The sequence below is a fragment of the Stegastes partitus genome, unplaced genomic scaffold (genome assembly GCF_000690725.1).
Source record: "Stegastes partitus isolate 25-593 unplaced genomic scaffold, Stegastes_partitus-1.0.2 Scaffold742, whole genome shotgun sequence".
Taxonomy (NCBI): domain Eukaryota; kingdom Metazoa; phylum Chordata; class Actinopteri; family Pomacentridae; genus Stegastes; species Stegastes partitus.
The window spans coordinates 252382-271196 of record NW_007578473.1 but is presented as its reverse complement, the minus strand read 5'-3'; the positions used below and the strand labels follow the sequence as shown (position 1 = coordinate 271196).

At 44.0% G+C, this 18815-nt stretch overlaps 1 protein-coding gene across 1 annotated transcript; it reads left to right on the top strand.

The window, feature by feature from the left end:
- The first annotated feature begins 7181 nt into the window (after positions 1-7181).
- Positions 7182-16699, top strand: vwa1 (von Willebrand factor A domain containing 1). The gene is made up of 6 exons (XM_008291413.1): positions 7182-7506; positions 11129-11686; positions 12665-12991; positions 13435-13710; positions 14042-14317; positions 15718-16699. Exons 1-6 carry the CDS (start codon positions 7422-7424, stop codon positions 15744-15746), a joined length of 1551 nt encoding a protein of 516 aa, XP_008289635.1. The 5' UTR covers positions 7182-7421; the 3' UTR covers positions 15747-16699.
- The last annotated feature ends 2116 nt before the right edge of the window (positions 16700-18815 follow it).

Below are 18815 nucleotides of genomic sequence, written 5' to 3'. Positions count from 1 at the left end.
ACTAGTGTTTCTGTTCATAAATGCAAATAAATAACTATAATCTGACATCTTAATCAAGAAATAATAATGTGCTTTACTATTTTTTCAGTTTTTTGTAAATTTGAAAATGTCTAGATAACAATAATAATTATATTTTAGCATTAAAAACATCATTTTGGTTACAGAGCTTCTACATACTGGTGTATTAACCATTACAGAAACATACAGTATGACTGTGGTGTTAATTTAGGGCAGCTAAACCTGACACTGGGTGATGGTCTAATGCATTTGTTAAGCGCTGTATGTTTACCATGTTAGTTCAGTGTGTTAGCTCACCACACTTTGCTAAACACAAAGTGTAGTCGGGGCTGAAGGTGTTTATTCAATATTTACTCAACACTTCCTGTCAACATGGTGGAGCCGCTGGAAAAGGTCACTGAGGTCACATGGTTTTGGGACTATATGAATGTTTGTACCACATTTAATGACAATGAACCCATTAAGTTTTGAAATCTTGCTGTCTGGACCAAAGTGGAGGACCAGCTAATGGAGCAGCATTGTCACCTCCAGAGCTCCACAAGTATGTCTAAGGAAGGAAAAACCTAACGCTGTTTTAGGTTGACATTACTGTCTCAAAGTCAAGACTGACATTTTTTCAACCTCAGAAGCCTTTGGCGTTTTTGAATAGGAAGAAGACGAGCTCTTTAACCAGCGGCCTTCACGCATCACCCGTCACCGATCCGTCACCCTGCGGCTAAAACTCGCCCCCCTTGTTCTTGAGCTATGAGCTTATGTGTGTGTTCAGACTTACAATGGATTACTCATTGAAAAACAGGCAGACAGGCAGAGCTCAGGCCAGACAAGTTCAAACACAGCACCCCTCCCTGCTCCCCTGATACCATATCACCAGCAGACAACGTCAGGTTTCTTCTCCTTTCTGTCACCTTGACACTCAACAGGAGGCGAGCCGAGTGAAACCAAGACAGAGTGTCCTGTGTGACCTGTGGGCCGCCTTACAGGTGTGTACGTGTGCCTACGGTGAAAAGAAAGAAAGAGCAGGAAGTAGGAGACAGACAACAGAGAAAGGCTGAGACTTGAAGTGAAAGGCTCAGACTTAAGGAGGGAGGCATCGGATGTGGCTGACAGGTGATTGTGTTAACAAGCAGGATGAGCCGGACAACAAGGTCGTCATCTTTCCGTCATTAAACGACTGTGGCTCGTCATCACACCTGGTCAGGTGTTAGGGCACAAGTTCACCTCACTGACTATCAGCATTTCTGTTGTTCCTGATTTGCTATTTGTGCCTGGAACACAAAACATCATATAGTGAGAATTGTGTGTATTTTCTTTTTTATTTGTACACTCCCTTTGAACAAGCAGTCACAAGAGAGAGGGTGGTTAGCCTCACCGATAGCTTTGATAGGCTGCCAGGTCCTCCCCCTACTCAACCTGCCCTAACAGATTCCACTGCAGATGCACTTGTAATTACAACACATCTCTGCTTCTTTAAATCCGCAGACATACCACAAAAATGACTTCAGCTGTCTTTTGTGCGCGTATGCATCGGCCGTGTGTGCGTTTACGCTGTTTGTGCATGAGCGCTCCTGTCAGCGCGCATGTGAGGGCTTGTGTGTTTGTATAGGAGTGTTACTAAGGCAGCTGGGATGGTGTGAGGAGAAAGTGTGTGGGGTGAGGAGCAATAAAAGGGTGAGGAATCACAAAGGGAGGAGAGAATGGAGAATCCAGCTGCTCTCTACGAGGGCCAAAACACCTCCGAGAACACGCTGAAGGGAGGAAAAAGAGAAGTGACAATGCTGGGCCTGCAATGGTAAAAACACTGGAGGATGGTTACAGGAAGAACGGAAAGAGAATGAAGTATGATTAGATGTGTGATCAGAGGTCGAGGCAGAGGAGAATAGGATTTATTGGTCCACTGAGAATACAGGCACAAACACACTTCAGCACAGTGCTGGACTGTGTTTGTCTGTGTATGAGAATGCCTGTTCCATCCAGCAGACTGCAGCCTACCATCCTCCTTCCCAAAGGCGGTGTGAGCGCAGCCAGAGAACTCTGACATCGATGAGTCACCACCACTGACCTTTCTCATGTGGTTTCTGAATAAGTGGGACTTTAGTATTTCTCAGTTTACAGCGAGCATTTGAGGTTACTGCCACTGGATGGAACTCCTTTATTTCACGAAACACAAGAGAACACTGAAGCTGTGAATGGAATTTCCTTTTTTCTTTTTTTTGCACTATAGTCAACAAAGCAAAGTTCTCAGTGTGTCAGTAAGAGTATTTAGACATACTGAATGAGGATTTCTGACTGGTTAGAGGTTGGAGTCTAACCCTGATGTGCTGTTGTTACCCATAAAATGTTCATTCAGGTCTGAAGTCATGGGGTTTTTTATTTTTTCCAGGTAGATGCTATCAGATCTTGGGCCCTGCACCATCAAGAAAAGTTTATCCAACTTGTCCTATCAGTCCTCCTGCCAACCCTCAACACAATGGGACTATTGTCTGATCAGACCTCTCACGTGGAGCTGAGCCAGCTACAGAGGGAACCACCACCGGCCCAACCTGGCAGAACCCGAGGCGCCCCGTTACATTTTACTGTGGAAACTTGCAGTGGGTGTTGGCCTCACCAGCGCAGAGACTCGGTGGCTGTCGATTATTGCAAAACAGATGTTCTGAAGAGTGAGATTGTTCCCGCTGTAACCAGCTCTACTCCCAGATAATGAGCAGACATGGGATGCTTCTGTCCAGAACTTTAAATACACACTCTGATTTATTCTGTGAAATGCACTCCTGCCCGGCCAACTGCATGGTTGCTTGTGTTTAATGTAACTTGTCATATTTGTTTAGGAAAAGCAGAGATTGAGGATTTCCTTGGATCCTTGGAACACATCGCGATATCAACAGTTTATCATCAAGGCAGCATCCTGAGGCACCAACATTTAATCTGCATTTTGTGGCTGAGGTTGAATGTAAACACTTGCTGCTGGAGTTTAAAACTAAAATATGCTCTAGAAGTTGAAAGTTTGGAGAATTCCTTCACACAGATCAAAAGCCAAGAGACGCCGTGCACAGGATGCTGATCAGTGGACGCAGGAAAGTACCACTGACGCAGAACCGGAGGGTCTGTGCTCGTCAGGAAGGCAGTGGATACTTGGCACATTTCTGGTCGTCTGCGCTTCTCAGTGACGGGAAGTACCTCTGACTTTCCTGTCTGTATTTTTAGTTTAAGACCGGTTATTTATGTGTCATGGCAAAACGCGCCATGCAGGAGGCAGCGAGCGCTCTCAGCTCCACACAACATTGGAGCTGCTTCTGTTTGCTTGAAAGTCCCAAATGTTCATTATGCTAAATTTTTATCCTGTTTTTGGCTCTTATCCAGAACCTCTTGGACCGGTCCTACTCATCCATCACTCTCTACCTGCAGTGCCTTCATTCCTCTCCCTCAGCCGTTTCTCCATAATAAGCCTCATCCAGCCTCTATCTGTCCATCTCCTGTAGCTTTGTGATGCAGGTTCTCTCACTGAGGGGAGGCAACATTTCTTCCTCAAATCTGCACAAAAGCCATGGCTCGCTGTAAACCAAGCCTCAAATTCCACAGAGTGGCAAAAAGAAGGAAAACACAGGCAAATATAGATCTGTGGAACTGACTAACCACCAACAGTAGCATTCCAACATGCAGCCAAATCCTCTGCAGCCAAACATTTTAATGGGTCATTACAACGAGGCTGCTGTTATTGGTCACATTTACAAGTGACTGTTCAAGAGGCGCTCGCTCCAGCTGCTTGCACAGTGGTTCAACTCCATCCCAAAGGGTGTGCTGTGTTTTCTGTTATCACACCCATGTTGTGATGAACCAAATGTCGTAAACTCTTCCATTGCCTCAGTGACATCTCACTGTTTTTCGCCTCTCCACCCTGCTGCTGCCTCGCCAGAGCAAAAACATCCAGTTTACTGAGCTTCTTCCCTCCTGCAAGACTTTTACTTGTTATCCCTGCAGGAGCTTTATGGTATGTAAAGATGAGCAGAAACAGATCATCGTTCAGGTTGCATAATCTGACATTGTGATGGTGGAGACAGCGCGCTGACACGAGGCCAGGCTGGCTGGAAACAGCTGCTAGCGTCTGTGGATTTCAGCACAATGTCAGATCCCTGACAGGGCGAGAAGTGAGTTTATGTGAGCACTCTTTCAAACAATATAAGGTCATGGTATGCTCTGTGCACATGCATGTTTAGCTATTTACTGCACCCACACACACACACATATCAGTGCCAAGTTGCTCCAGGTGGAGGGTGCTGTGGGTGTATAGAACTGATTTACAGCTCACTGATTACGCTGCAAAAAAAAGAAAAGAAAATAGTACAAGAAGTCCCATCTGTAGTGATACCCAGCACATGATCCGTGACCAGGAGATTCAAGGGTGCTGTACGTGTAGGAACCTGTTCAGCTCTGGAGGGGGAGGTACGCACAGATCACAGATAAATTAATGTTGCATGTCTGTAAATGGGGCTGTACGGTAACCTCACAACTAGAAGGTCACCGGTGAGGACACCTGAGATCTTCCTGTGTGGAGTCTCCATGTTCTCCCCGTGCAGCGTGGGTTCTCTCCAGGTTCTCCAGCTTCCTCCCACAGTCCAGAAACATGCTGAGGTTAATTGGTGATTGTAAATTGTCTGTAGGTGTGAATGTGAGTGTGCTTGGTTGTCTGTCTCTAAGTGTAGCCCTGTGATAGACTGGTTACCTGTCCAGGTGAACCTGCCTTCACCCTGAGTCAGCTGGGATAGACTCCAGCCCCCCGCAACCCTGGTGAGGATTAAGGTGTAGAGATAATAGATGGATGGATGAATGGATGGATGGTCAGTGACATAAACATCATGGCTGTTCTTTTAGATGTAGAACAGAGTGACTCACCTGTCACCAGTAAAATTAGGTGCTTGTACTTCACATCATCCTCTTCATCATACTATTTTTATAGATGATCACAGTGAAATATAGATGTAACATAGCATGCATCATAATTCCTCTTAGTCACCGACTACACTGTACTGATAACATTTACTTACTAGTTCATGTATTTGCTCAGGGTGTGTTTGTTGTCGGTGTCTCGCTGGAATAATACAAGTATTTGGACACGATGCGTCACGGAGAAATCCAGATCTTTGTTTGGTCCCACTTGAATTCTTACATCCTCTTCCTTCCATTTATTCCCTCCTACGAGCTTGTTTCTTCTTTGTTTGTGTGTGTGTGCCTCTCTTTCTCTCTCTCACACACACACAAACAGTATTAATAGTTTCCATGCTGAATCAGACACAAGGTCATATGTGACTCCGCTCAGGCCAACACCTAATTGCCCACTTGCTGTATTACTTCATGTAAAGGACTGAGCGGGTGACTGCAGAGAGCGGCCTACACACTCAGCTGTTTACCTTTTTCTTCTCTAAGACTAAGTGCTGTATAATTTCGGAGATTTACTCCCAGCGGTTTTAAATGCTGAAAGTATCTGCGGTCTCTCTTGGTGAACCAGCGGTTTCCTTAATCTCTTGGATAACTGACATTCTTGGTTGTTTCTACCCCGATAAGTGTTCCAAAAATATTGCGTGCAAATATAAAAACATTACTTGCAGTCTGTGAGGACAAATGCAATAATGTAGAACAGCTAAAAAGATGGCCCAACAACATGTAGTTTGTTGGAGAAATGCATCAATGCATGCTCTTGATTCCAGTGAAGCTCAGCTGCTCTTCCCTCTGGTGTCCAGTATATGTGGCCCTAAAAAATGCTTTTGATGGGTTCCCAGTTTTCAATCCCTGCTAATGGAGTAACTTGAAGACGTAAATCTAATTCTGGTTCAGATTCAGTGAGGTGACGCCTGAATGGTGAACCTACTTACTATTCTGAGTTACTGAGGAGACTGGAGAGAGAAGGGAGGAATGAGAAACTTAACCAGACACGGAGCTGTGGTGTCAAGCACCAGAAACCAGAGGAGAGGTGAAGTAAGCCCACCTTCAAAATAAAGCAAGCCTTTCATCAGCTGTTCCAGTGGTGATAAACTGACTGGTTTGATCCATGTTTTAAGAACACTGCTGTCATTTAAGAGCTGCTGATAACATGCAGTCATCATTCTTAGGCATGTTTGAGAAAACAAAGCATTTCTACAAGATCATGGATGTTATGACGCATCGTGTGGATGAACTCTGTGGTAGAGAAATGTGTCACCAGTTGAACAGCTCAAAATTAAAATTAAAAAGCTTTTCTCACCAGAACGACAGAAATAAAATGTTTAACCTTTTCCTGTAGACAACAGAAGCCTGTTGCTGGATGCAGTTAAGCTCCCTGCAAACTGGGTTCATTTATCTTATCGTGAGTCATTTTTAACAGTCAGTTTATGGTCGGCATGGACCAAACTTGCCAACAGTCACCTATTTAAAGCCGATGGACCTGGCCTCAGTCCAAATTAAAGTGCACTAGCTTTCATGTATCTTTAAATAGAGACTTCAGTCTGTGACTAAAGCTTTGTGTTGATGAATCAGTGTGACACATTGAACATTTATGGTACTAACAATAAACCTTTAACACCCCCCCACCCCCATAAACACTTAAAAATATATTTGTAATGTCCTCTTATGAATCCTGTCATGCTCCTTTTTCTCGTTTATTTTCAGTTTAAGTCTGTTTGCTAAGGAAAATTGTAAGTGCAGCAGAAATGGTTCTTTAAACTGAGAGTGATGGCACAGCAGCGATGCCTTCAGGAACACAGGATCTGGTGTTCCTCTGACAGCTCAGCCTTCTGCTCCCAGCTTTAGATGTATTTCTATAAAACCTTCTATGACTTTCTCTATCAGAGCTGCATTTACATTTTTATTTCATTAAAAAAAAAAACTTGTAGTTCAGGAGGTGAACTTCCAGCAGTTCAGATGAACATGATCCCCCCTGATGTCTGACTGAGGATCACACGCTGGCGCTGAGCCAGGGTTTTATCTCTCAGTCATCATAAACACCCGGATCCTCTGAGACAACATTCACGCTCCAGTCAAGTGTATTTTGGCAGATTAAATCGCAGTTTTCAAAGATAAGATTTGAGTCTTATTGTGAAAACGAATCCCGGAAAGCTTGTCTTGGCTCTTCATGCTGACTTTACATGTCCTGAGCGCGAGCGGAGCGCATTTGCGAGGAGTGTCCAAAGTTTGCGCACACGGTTTGAAGTTTTGCCTTCAGTTTGCGTTGAACCCCCAGAGTGTCCAGTTACTGATCATGCTCAGTGAAGCAGGAAGATAAGAAGCCTGGCTGGATGTGACTCCCAGAAATCATGCTTCTGCCTGAGGTTCGGTGAGTGGGAGTGCGCTCCTCCGGGCTGCCTGGATGTATGGTTGACTCCAGAAGCATTTGTGATATATTTTTGCACCAGTGGAACTAATTCATAAGCATCGTGATGGAGGGCCAGATGTCGTTCACGTGGATGCTGCTGTGTTTGCTCCTGCGGCCGTCAGCTGCACAGAACCCGCCACCAGAAGGAGGTAAGGTACTGGTACAGTGGAACCCAAATCTGAGATGTGTTGGTTTTATTATAGAGGAAGGTGTCACAGACCGACACTAAAGGGGATTTAAACTAGTAATAGGCTTCCCAGCTTGATCACTCTTTAACCAGCTAGTAATGATTTTGTTAAATTAAACTGAATTAATATGAGGTGCAGTGACTCCCATTAGGACTGAGGCAGCTACAGGGACTGTCTGGGGTGGATCAGGGTGGGGTTCATATTACGCCAGTGTTCTCAGTGAAATGGCATGAGTCCAGGTAATGAATAACCAAATGATGAAATCCAACAGCCTGGGGCAATAGTTCCCAATACCAGGGACATCCAGGGACCACCCAGGGGACCTGATGCGGAGAGCTTCAGGTGCTCCACATATCAGTCCCAAAAAGGGCTGAACTCCTGCATTATTGTCAGGTGATGAAATCTCTCCGCTTCAGAGGAGTGGTTTCTGAGGCAAAAACAAAGCAGCCTCCAGCTCTAATGGAAACTGTTCTAATTTCATTCACAATCAAAAGGTTAAAGAAAACAGAGAGCAAAAATTCTGTGTTATAAAAGTCCCCCATGAGGGATATAAATATGATCAAGTCTTTGTTGTGCACTGAGTTTATTTTGGTACTAACACATGATGTTTCTTCTTATCAGTTCTGTTCAGTAGCTACAGATTTTTGCAGTTTGTTTCTCAAACACAACAAAACAGATGTTATCATCTGTTATCTCGGCGGTGCCTTTGTGCCCTGGGGTCGGTCTCATGACCAAGAAGTGCCGGAGCGGCTTCACTTGGTGTCCGTAGACTGGCTTCTTTGTTTTTGGGACTGTGTTTGCATAAGAGACAGTGAGATGCTGTGCTTTGCTGTCTCCATTAATAGACATCCGATAAGGCAGCCTAGCTTGCAGTCACTGGGCTTTTTATAAATGTATTTGCTGGATATATTGTCATCCTTCTTAAATAAAGATCGTCCACAGAAAGATGAGCTACATTTTTATATTAGCAGATCTGCACGATGTTGGAAAAAGCTGGCATTCTGACATTTTGTTTTTCTGTGATATACATTTACGGTATTATTTATTTATTTTTTTAACCAGATGACTTGAACAACTATTTAGAAAGAATTAACCGTTTTAGAATGATTGGGGTTGTTTTGTAGGGGAGTGTATCTGCAATGAAAATAATAATATACTGAAAATAATTTAAAAAGATGCAAAATGCCCCTTTACTCTGAAGACTGTTTGGAACTGGTAAAGGCACCTGAAATAGTATTTATTCATTTATTTTTTGCTTTGGAAGGCATCCAGTTCTGACTTATCATACAGAGCTTTGTAGAGCTGATTTAAAAGGTCAAACACTTCACTCATGTTGCCTCATGTGGTGGCGACAGTTGCAAGACTCTGCTGACAGAGAACCTGTTTTTGGTCAACTTGTTCTTTTGTGCAACTGACTTGGACTGAACGACTATGGTTATCACAATAAACAGTTGTTTTGGTCGATACTAAGATCACAGTTTTGTCACAATTATAAAATATGTTGGATGCTCAACAGTGTGATGATTCTCTTCTCATCTTCTGCAGCACATATGTTTATATCTGTCTTCTGTTGTGTGTGGTCCTCACATGTATGCTACTTTTCTACAAATCCAGCCCACAAAACCTCTGCTGCTCAGGATTTATTGTGTACAAGTTGGACGCCTAACATACCCATATGTGATGCGAGACCTGCTCTGCTCCCTTCGGTGTTTCAGCTCAGTTGTAAAGTGTTGCTCATAATTATCCCTCCTCCAGGTCCTTAGTGATTTTGTTGATGTGCGAGGGTGGGGAGTAGTAGTCAGTTGTGATTTTCTGCAATATGTTCTCGGCCACGTGAGGTTTTTTCCAACATCGAGCACTAACAATGCACCAATAACTGAGATTTATCGTGCTGAGGATAACAGCAGGTTGCACTGAAACACGTCTTTTCACTAGATAAACAGTCAGACGGCTATCTCCAGACGGTGACATATGGCTTTTAGATAAAGACATACCTGCAGGGGGCTGCTCAGTATCGCAACCCAAAGTCCAACTAACAAGAAAGAATTCTTCAGGCTGATGTGGAGACAGACAGCGAGTGTGCACATGTTTGATTTGTGTGTGAACACACACGTTTCACTGCTTCCTCAATGTTCAACACCTCAGAGTCTTATCAGCACCTCATCTCATGTGTAGAACCCTTGAAAACAAGAGGCAGCCAAAGAAAATAGGAGCTTCCAAAGGTGTCAGGGTGACAGTTCTTTGCCTGCATTTGCAATAATATCAAGTGAGCCTAATCTAGTGGCAGCCCATGCTCTTCATCCCTCACTGTGTCTGTCTCTTACAAGTTTGTTTTTCTTGCCTCCCTCAACCTCAATGTGAGCTTTTAATAGCGGGCCTTTATCCCTCAATCTGAAGATCTGACACTCAATATTACTTTTAGATTCAGCCTGTGCTGCTGCTTTTCGTCTTTACTCTGCTCTCCTTATGGCCATCCAACATTCCTCCTGGTCTCTCACATGGAACTGCCAGTACCCCCCCACCTCATTCCTGCTCCTTTAATGCCTTTTATTTCCCCTTGTCCCTCCTCCTTTCTCCACTCCCTCTCCCACTGGCTACTGTTTTCTCTCCCTTTTTGTCCTTCGCTTTCACCATTCGCTGTTCAACCTTGGTTCCCGTGAAGAAATGTGGAAAATTGAGGGGAGAAAAACCTCCACCCTCTGGCTCAGCGCACGAAGCCTTTCATCCATCGTCTAAGTTATCACGATGCCAGCCACACTGCGTAGTTCCCCCGCCGGTTTTGATTTCTGCCTATCTGCACGACAATCGCTTGTTTGTTTTTTTGCTGCTGACTTTCTGCTGCTTTGGTGCTGACCATATTCTCTATGAGTTGTCGTCACTGTGAGACTGTGCTGTGCCAAGAAGGAGATTCCAAATATGTGTGTGAGGGAAGCATACGAGGAGACGTGTGGAAAAATCTGTGGAGCTGAAAAGGAAAGGAGGTGTATATACAGGCGTCCTCCCATTAAAGAGGAAAAACAACAGCTTCAGTTAAATAAGCTGAAATTGACAAAAGTAGTAATAAATAAAAATTTAGTGGAAGTCATGATGTTGCTTTTGAATTGTGGTTCAACAGAAATATTAAAAACAAAGAAAAAAACAAGCATGATGGGACCCATAAACTAATATTCTGTTGAACAACCCTTTGAGCCAATCACTGCCATCATCAGGTGTTTTCTGTAACTCCCAATCAGACTTCTGCACCTGCTGACAGGTATTTTGGCCCACTGCTCATCAGCAAAGGGCTCTCATTTGTCTGGAACATTTTGTTTGTTTGTTTGTTTTTTAAAATTATTCTTTTCAACCACAATTTAAAAGCAACATCTTATTTCACTAAATTATATTTTAGCAAATTTTTATTTATTATTACTTTTTTCAGTTTCTAGTTATTTGAGTGACTAATGTGAATTTAGCCTTTTCTTTAATGGAAGAGGATGAATACATTAGAGGACGACTGTAGCTCCCATACCAGCATCAAAAGGCAGCGCATACTGAATTTGTCTACATGATTTGCATATTAATTATCTCTGTTTTCCCCCCACAGCGCTGAACTGCTGCGAGGGGGATGTCCTCTTCTTGGTGGATTCCTCTGGCAGCGTGTCGTCCTACGAGCACTCCCGCATGCTTGCTTTCCTATCTGAGCTCCTCCTTCCCTTTTCGCTGGGAGAGGACCAGGTGAGGATCGGACTTCTTCAGGTGGGCACCAAGCCCCGCCTTGAATTTGGCTTTGACAAACACAGCAGCCAAAGTGACCTCCAGGGGGCTTTGACGAACATCAAGCCTCTCAGAGGGGACACCAACACAGTGGATGCACTGAAAATGGCCAAAGAGCGGGTGCTGCGACCAGGGGCGGCAGATGGGGCTCGGGCGGGGCTCCCCAGAGTGCTGGTGTGGTTGACAGATGGGGTGAAACCGGGGGATGTGATTGGACCAATGGCTGAGCTCCAGGAGGAGGGTGTGGCTGTGCTGGTGGTCTCCACAGGGCACAGCAACTATCAGGTGCTGAGGCAGGTGGTGAGTCCGCCTGTGGAAAACCACCTGTACTTTGTGGACATTGATGACATGAGCATCATCACAGAAGACCTGCGAGACGCCATCATTGGTGAGTATAGTTCTAATAACAAAATGTTTGGGCGGCAATTTTGTTATTTTTAGCATCCAGTTCAAATTCCTTTAATTCACTGTACTGCATGAGGGTGGTGGCCGAATCTCAGAGACAAACATCTGAATACAGCAGCACAAAAAGATGAAATTATTGGTAAGTTTAAATGTGATTAAGAAAGTTTGACAATATTTTTTTATAATTTGGTCAAACTAGCTAAAGTTACATTGGTCATTCGGTTCAGTCGCTTTGAGAAACACGCTCCAGCTACAAATACACAAGCGGCTGGCCACTCCGGCACAGTGTATGAATGCCTCTGGGCTTCTCCCTGATTCCACACATGCTGCTGAAGACAGTGAGGCTAAATAAGAAGGTCGGACACTGAGCGTGTCTGTGTGCATGTGTAAGAGTCACTGTAACGAGATAGGCCATCTATTAATGGATTAATGATTCAACATCCCTTGCTACATCCTCTATATATATATACATATATACATATTCTCTCTCTCTCTATGTATATATATATATACTGGGAAGATTGCCCATTTCCCTAGCCGGATAAGATAACCGCCATAACACTCACAGGGGACACCTCAGCATTTATGCCGTCTATAATGCAGCTGCAAGACATGACACATAGTATAAATAAGGCTTGTGTACAACAAGGAGAAATGCACCGGTCCTTGCTGGGTGTCTAAGCACAGATATCAATGCCTCTGTGGCATTTGTGATTTTGCTGCAGGGCCTCACTGGGTTGGCTATTTCAAGTTGTCTTAATGCAAGGGTTATGACTGCATTTAGAAACCCAAGTCTGGCTGTCTACGTGGGTGGCTGTCTGAAGCCAAAGCATTTTTAGCCCTCTGCCTTTCCATCTTCCTTGGCACAATCATATCTCTTTCTGTTTGCTAAATTACAGCTTGCTGCCTAATCTTGACAGATCCACGCAAACTTCATTTTTCTTTATCCCGTCTCTAACAGAAATCATCCGAGCTGAGCGAATCCAGGTCCGAGACATCTCCACCAACTCGGCCACGCTCCAGTGGCGGCCGGTTCTGTCCGGTTTGACCGGCTACTATGAGATCCGTTTTAGTCCGGTTGTGAGCGGAGGAGCTGGAGGTGGCGGTGGAACCGGGACCAGTCCGAGCACTGGTGGAAGTCAGTACCAGAGACTTACCCAGTCTGCGGACTCAAGCACTGCCTTGCTCACGGGCCTGAAGCCTGATACCACCTATTCAGCAACCTTAACCCCGGAGTCCAATGAACAAGCATTTAACACTCTCGCCGTCACCTTCACAACAAAGCCAGGTGGGCTTACAGTCTGTCATAACACGTCATTGTGCACTTACTGAACTACTTACAGTAAATCTTTTCAAGAGTTATCGTGTAAAAAAGGCAAACATTCTCAAATTTGAGAATTTGCTGCTTATCTTTTGTAAATTAAGAACTTTGTGGTTCTGAATGTTTGGACAAACAATTTGAAGATGTCACCTTGTGCTCTTGGAACTCTTTTGGGAATTTATTAACGACTTTCTTTACATTTTATGATCTAGTCTAGGCATGCTTGTCTATAGACACATTTTCAGATTTTGGCACATTCAGTTGACTGAAGACATAAAGACAGTAATTACCTGGAATTAGTTAAGTGTAACAACTGAGGAAATTACAGACCCATAAAATGAAGTGTGAAAATGATATTTCCTTCATATCACTATGACTGTTTCAAAGTGTTTTGCTCTCTCTCCTACCAGAGGTGATGAGCCCCGCTGTGGTCACAGTCTCTGAGTCGGGGCAAAACAGCGTCCGGGTGAGTTGGGGTCCTCTTCAGCCAGAGACGGTCGCAAGTTACTACGTTGAATATTCTGCCCTGCCCAGGGGCAAAGTCAACGCTGTCACACTGGGCCGAATGCAAAACTCTACCCTGCTCAGAGACCTCCAACCAGACACCACTTACCTGGTCACCGTCAGTGCTCGGCACGCCTCGGGAAAGGAGAAGGCCATGTCTGTCAAAGTGTGCACTCAGGAAGGTGAGCTATGTGAGGAAAACTGGGTCAAACTTGGCGATTAAGGATCTGTTTACTGCACACTTCTCCTACTCCTGCACAGCCTCCTTTCTATGTCTTAAATTTCAGATAATTGCGGGCAGCTCCATTCAGGTTTGACTAGTCCAAGGGCTGGTAGTGGAGCTCGAGCCAATCAAACAGTCACAGTACAATCTACTGAGCTCTGTTAAAAAAGAACTTTTTTTTCCCGACAGCTTCTACATTTTCACTCTTTTTCATTCAAGGTCACTTCTTCTCAGCTCTCTTTCCTTTTGAAATGGACCCTAACTAGCTTCTCTGTGGTCTCCATCTGCAGTGACCCCAGCCCTGGCAGACCTCCAGCTCACCACAGTGGGCAGCGACTCGGTGCAGGTCGACTGGAAGGGCAGCGTGGCTGGTTTGAAGGGCTACTGGCTCACCTGGGAGGGACTGCAGAACTCTGTCCCGGGGCAGCGCTCCTCTCTCTATTTGCCACCCGACTCCCTGTCAACACGACTCACCCACCTCCCCCCTTCAGCCAGAGTGTGCGTGTCACCCATTTACCGTACAGCACGGGGAGAAGGACTGTGTTGCACGGCGCAGTTTCATTCAGGTGAGTGTGGACAGGCTCTAGATAGTCAACTGACTTCATAAAATTAGTCTTTGCAGCCACTGGGGATAATACAGCGAGTAGTTTGACAGTCTTGAAAACACACCGTTTCTTTCCAAGAATAGTAGAAAACCTCTTGAAAACCCATCCATCCATCCATCCATCCCCCGCTTAATCCTCACTAGGGTCGTGGGGGGCTGGAGTCTATCCCAGCTGACTCAGGGTGAAGGCAGGTTCACCTGGACAGGTAACCAGTCTAAATGAAATCAAATCAAGTTTATTGTCACCTTGCTGTACATACAACAGTAGTGCTAACAAGATGACAGAGCGTTTCTTCAGGATCCAAAAACTAAAAGCAGCAAGTGTTTGCATATCTGGATCAGCAGTTCAGCATCTTGACAGCTGGTGGAATGAAGCTGTTGATCATTCTGGAGGTTCTTCCTTCAACGCTCCAGAAATGTTTGCCTGATGGTAGCAGTTCAAACAGTCGATGGAGAAGGTGTGAGGAGTCCCTGACAATGTTCAGAGTCCTGCTACTGCAGCAGCTCTGGAGAAGTTCAGAGCTAGCTGTCTGTCTGTCCACCCGGAACGATGTCGTTCCCTCCAGCTGTATGTCCGTCTGGGATGCTGTCATGAAGCCATGTTTCTGTTAAAGCAGACACACAGCAGTCCTTCCACTCTCTGCGGGTTTCTCTCAGCAAACGTAGTTCGTCCAGTTTGTTGTGGAGGGAGCGGACATAGTCCAGAAACATGCTGAGGTTAATTGGTGATTGTAAATTGTCCGTAGGTGTGAATGTGAGTGTGCTTGGTTGTCTGTCTCTAAGTGTAGCCCTGTGATAGACTGGTTATCTGTCCAGGTGAACCTGCCTTCACCCTGAGTCAGCTGGGATAGACTCCAGCCTCCCGTGACCCCAGTGAGGATTAAGGTGTAGAGATGATGGATGGATGTTTCTGGACTGTGGGAGGAAGCCGGAGAACCCGGAGAGAACTCACGCTGCACGGGGAGAACATGCAAACTCCCCAAATTTAAATTGTTAAATGCAATTTTGATTTTCTGTCAGCACTGCAGATGCAATTTAAATCACTCCCATTGTATTGGAATGGAAGCAGAAATCACACATAATTATGTCGAAATCCAGGCAAATAAAAGTTTCCTGCTTGTCTCAGTACCAGCTGAAGTAAGTGAGAAAGTCCATGAATGAAGAGATCCAGACTGACTCCATTTGTTCACTCGTGACTGAATTTGTGTTGGAGACTGAAAACTGTTGTTCTGCTTTGTGTTTCTTTTTCTTGTGGTTTTCATGTCCCATGTAAAGCAGTTTTTGTGGCTTTGTTGTTGAAAGGTGCTACACAAATAACCATGTCTTGCCTTTTTAAACGTGTCTAAATGTTTTCCCCTTTAGATGCGTTAGCATATGGCTACCAGTCATAGCACCCCCAGTACACACGTGCACCTTACTAAACATGGAGGCCAGTGGGAGAGAGGAATGCTGACTTCCATCCATGATTCTTCTCCGTGCCTCTTCCTTCTGTGGACATCATCCAGGAGAGCTGTGTGGTTTGGCTCACGGAGCCCTCATGTGGAAGCCATGGACACTTAACAGTGGTCTGGGACAATCTGGCCACATTTTGACTTCTATAAGCTACAGCACAGAGGACTATCTGCTTTTCTGTTTTTACTGTCCCATCTGGTTTACACCTGTAGTAAATGTATAATGCGTCACTTTAAAGATGCAAACTTAAGATAAAGATATTTCTGAGGTCTGTTTTGCAGAGACCGAGCAGGGCATGCTGGGAATGTTAATGTTTCATGTGGCTTGTTTTGGAGAAAGGTTTTGCTCCATATGTGGGCCATGTGCCCGAATCAGCATTTCAACATCTGATCTACATTTATAATGAATACTTGTGAGTTGTGCTTTAATGACTTCTCTTTCAGCACATGCTTGACTACATTGGGTGCTTGCGTGCGCACACTGGAGTGCAATAAGGTAACGTTAAATTGTGGCCCTCGTCAGGATCGCTTTGAACTTTGAAAAAATGATAAACAGATCAACCACATGGCCTGGAGAGGTTCTGTACATGATACAGACGTGTTTAACTGAGAGTCGTATCCTCGTTTTAGTTTCTGGACAGAAATGTATCATTCATATTTATTAATCAAAGAATCATGTAAGTATGAAAATTGATAGCTTAGAGTATTTACAGAGAAGCTGTTTACATTTTCAGACTGTTACCTTTTTACTGCCGTCTTTGCTGCCCCCTACTGAAAGGATCTTCACAGGCTGACTGCTGATCTTTGACTGTTTACTGAGCAAATATGTTGTTTTATGTCGTTGACTACCATTGAAATGTAACACATGCTTTCACTAAAGGTCTTTAATAGTTCATGTGTACTGTGGTTCTTGCTTTGCTTGTGCATATAGTGTCACCGACCAAGAATAAATATTCCGATTAGTATGAAAAAAAAAGGTTTTAAAAGGGGTCTCCACTGATATTACACATTAGAGTCAGCTTAGGAGTGGTGAGAAATACTACGCAGCTAGAAACAGTCTTTCATGGCTCTACAGAAGCTGTGAAATGATAACTTAGGGTAGAATTCAGCAGTCATAAGGTGTGAATCACACTAAGGACCATGATCCAGGGTGTTACGGCCTCTATTGCCCTGATGTGGACTGCTCTTTTTAAAATCTGCCTCTTTCGAGTCCCACAACTGTTTAAAAAGGCAGCGTTAAATCACTAAAGGTTTTCCTCTTTCATTCAGAAAAACCCATATATAACCCCACTATTTTCAATTAAATCAATTATGTTTGTTTTTGTGACTTTTTCCCCCCAAATGCTGGGAAACACAGACTTTTGGATGATTTTTGGAGATTTTAAAAAATACAAGAAGAACTTAGGAAATACAATCTTACAATTAAATTAAGAATGAAAGCAAAAATAAAGTGGAATATTAATCTTGATACACAAATACTGGTACATTTTGTTTCTACAGTGTTTTACTACATGCAGAGCTAGAGTGTTAATTAGTACACAAGGTAATTGAGCAAAGACATTGCAATAGCAGAAGTGCCATACTGGCTGAAAGGAAAGTGTTTCTGTATCAAGGTTTCCCCCTGCAGGCCAATGGAAGCTTCTTCAAACGGTCAGCTCATGTATTAACAGTTGCAGAAGCCTGATGACGATCCTGATCATTTGCATCAGGTGTGTTGGAAGAGGGACACATCAAAAACATGCAGGATTGTGGCTCTCGAGGACCAGGATTTAGATGTGGTTCAACTTTCAAAGTGTCTAAATATGTGTGAAAATTAAATCACATGTAAGGCACCACAGAGGTTTCTTATCTCATAAAAGCCACTTTAAGTAGGGGTGGGAGATTACTTTAAGAGCTCCATATACATACAGTTATTAACAAAGGACACAGGACCATGTGTATCATCGTGGCCTCAGGGTTTCAGTGACTCCTACAGCTCTGAATGTTCTATGATGGGATCATTGAAACCCACATGTCTCTGTCACAAAAACTAAACTAAACAAAAACCTGAAAAAAATCATGGATTTTGGTTTGTTCATAGATTTATTATAGGTTTTCTGAAAATACATTTAAAAAATTGCTGGGTCACAAATATATATACAGCAATTCTAATGTTTTGTTAAATGTCCTTTGGCCATTGTCACCTCAACTCGGTGCTTTTGGTAGCTGTCTGTAGGTTTCTGGTCGTATCCTGACCTCTCCTCTTGACAGAATTGGTGCAGTTTAGCTTAATTTGTTGGCTTTCTGACACAGACTTGTTTCTTCAGCACAGTCTGCAGATTCTTGATGAGGTTTAATTCAGGGGACAAGTCTAAAACCATAATTCTAGCCTAATGTAGCCATTTCACATGTGTTCGGGTTCACTGTCTGGTTGGACCATCCAACTGTCTACAAGATCCAACCTTCTGGATGATGATATTAAGTTTTTCTGAGGAATGTGGAGGTAATCTTCCTCCTTCTTTATTCCAATTACTTTGTCTGAAGCACCAGTTCCAGTGGCACCAAAACAGCCCCAGAGAATAATGCCACCACCATGATTGATGGTAGGTTTGGTGTTCTTGGGGTTAAGGACCTCACTGTCTCTACTCCAAACATATCAACAATGTTCCCTGAGGTTTCCACCAAAGGGATCAATAAAGTTCTATTCTATTCTATTCTATTCTATTCTATATTTCTGGTCATTATTGCCAATAAGTTTAATTTTTGTTTCATCTGACCACAGAAATGTCCTCCAGAAGGCCTTTTCTTTGTCCATGTGATCAGCAGCAGACTTCAGTTGAATCTTAAGGTTCTTCTTCTAGAGGAAAGGCGTCCTTCTTGTCTCTCACTCTTGTACAGCAGCCTCTCAGCTCATGGCAATGTAAAACATACTTAACTGTGGACACTGACACCTGTGATCCATCCATCATCTCTGCACCTTAATCCTCACTAGGGTCATGGGGGGCTGGAGTCTATCCCAGCTGACTCAGG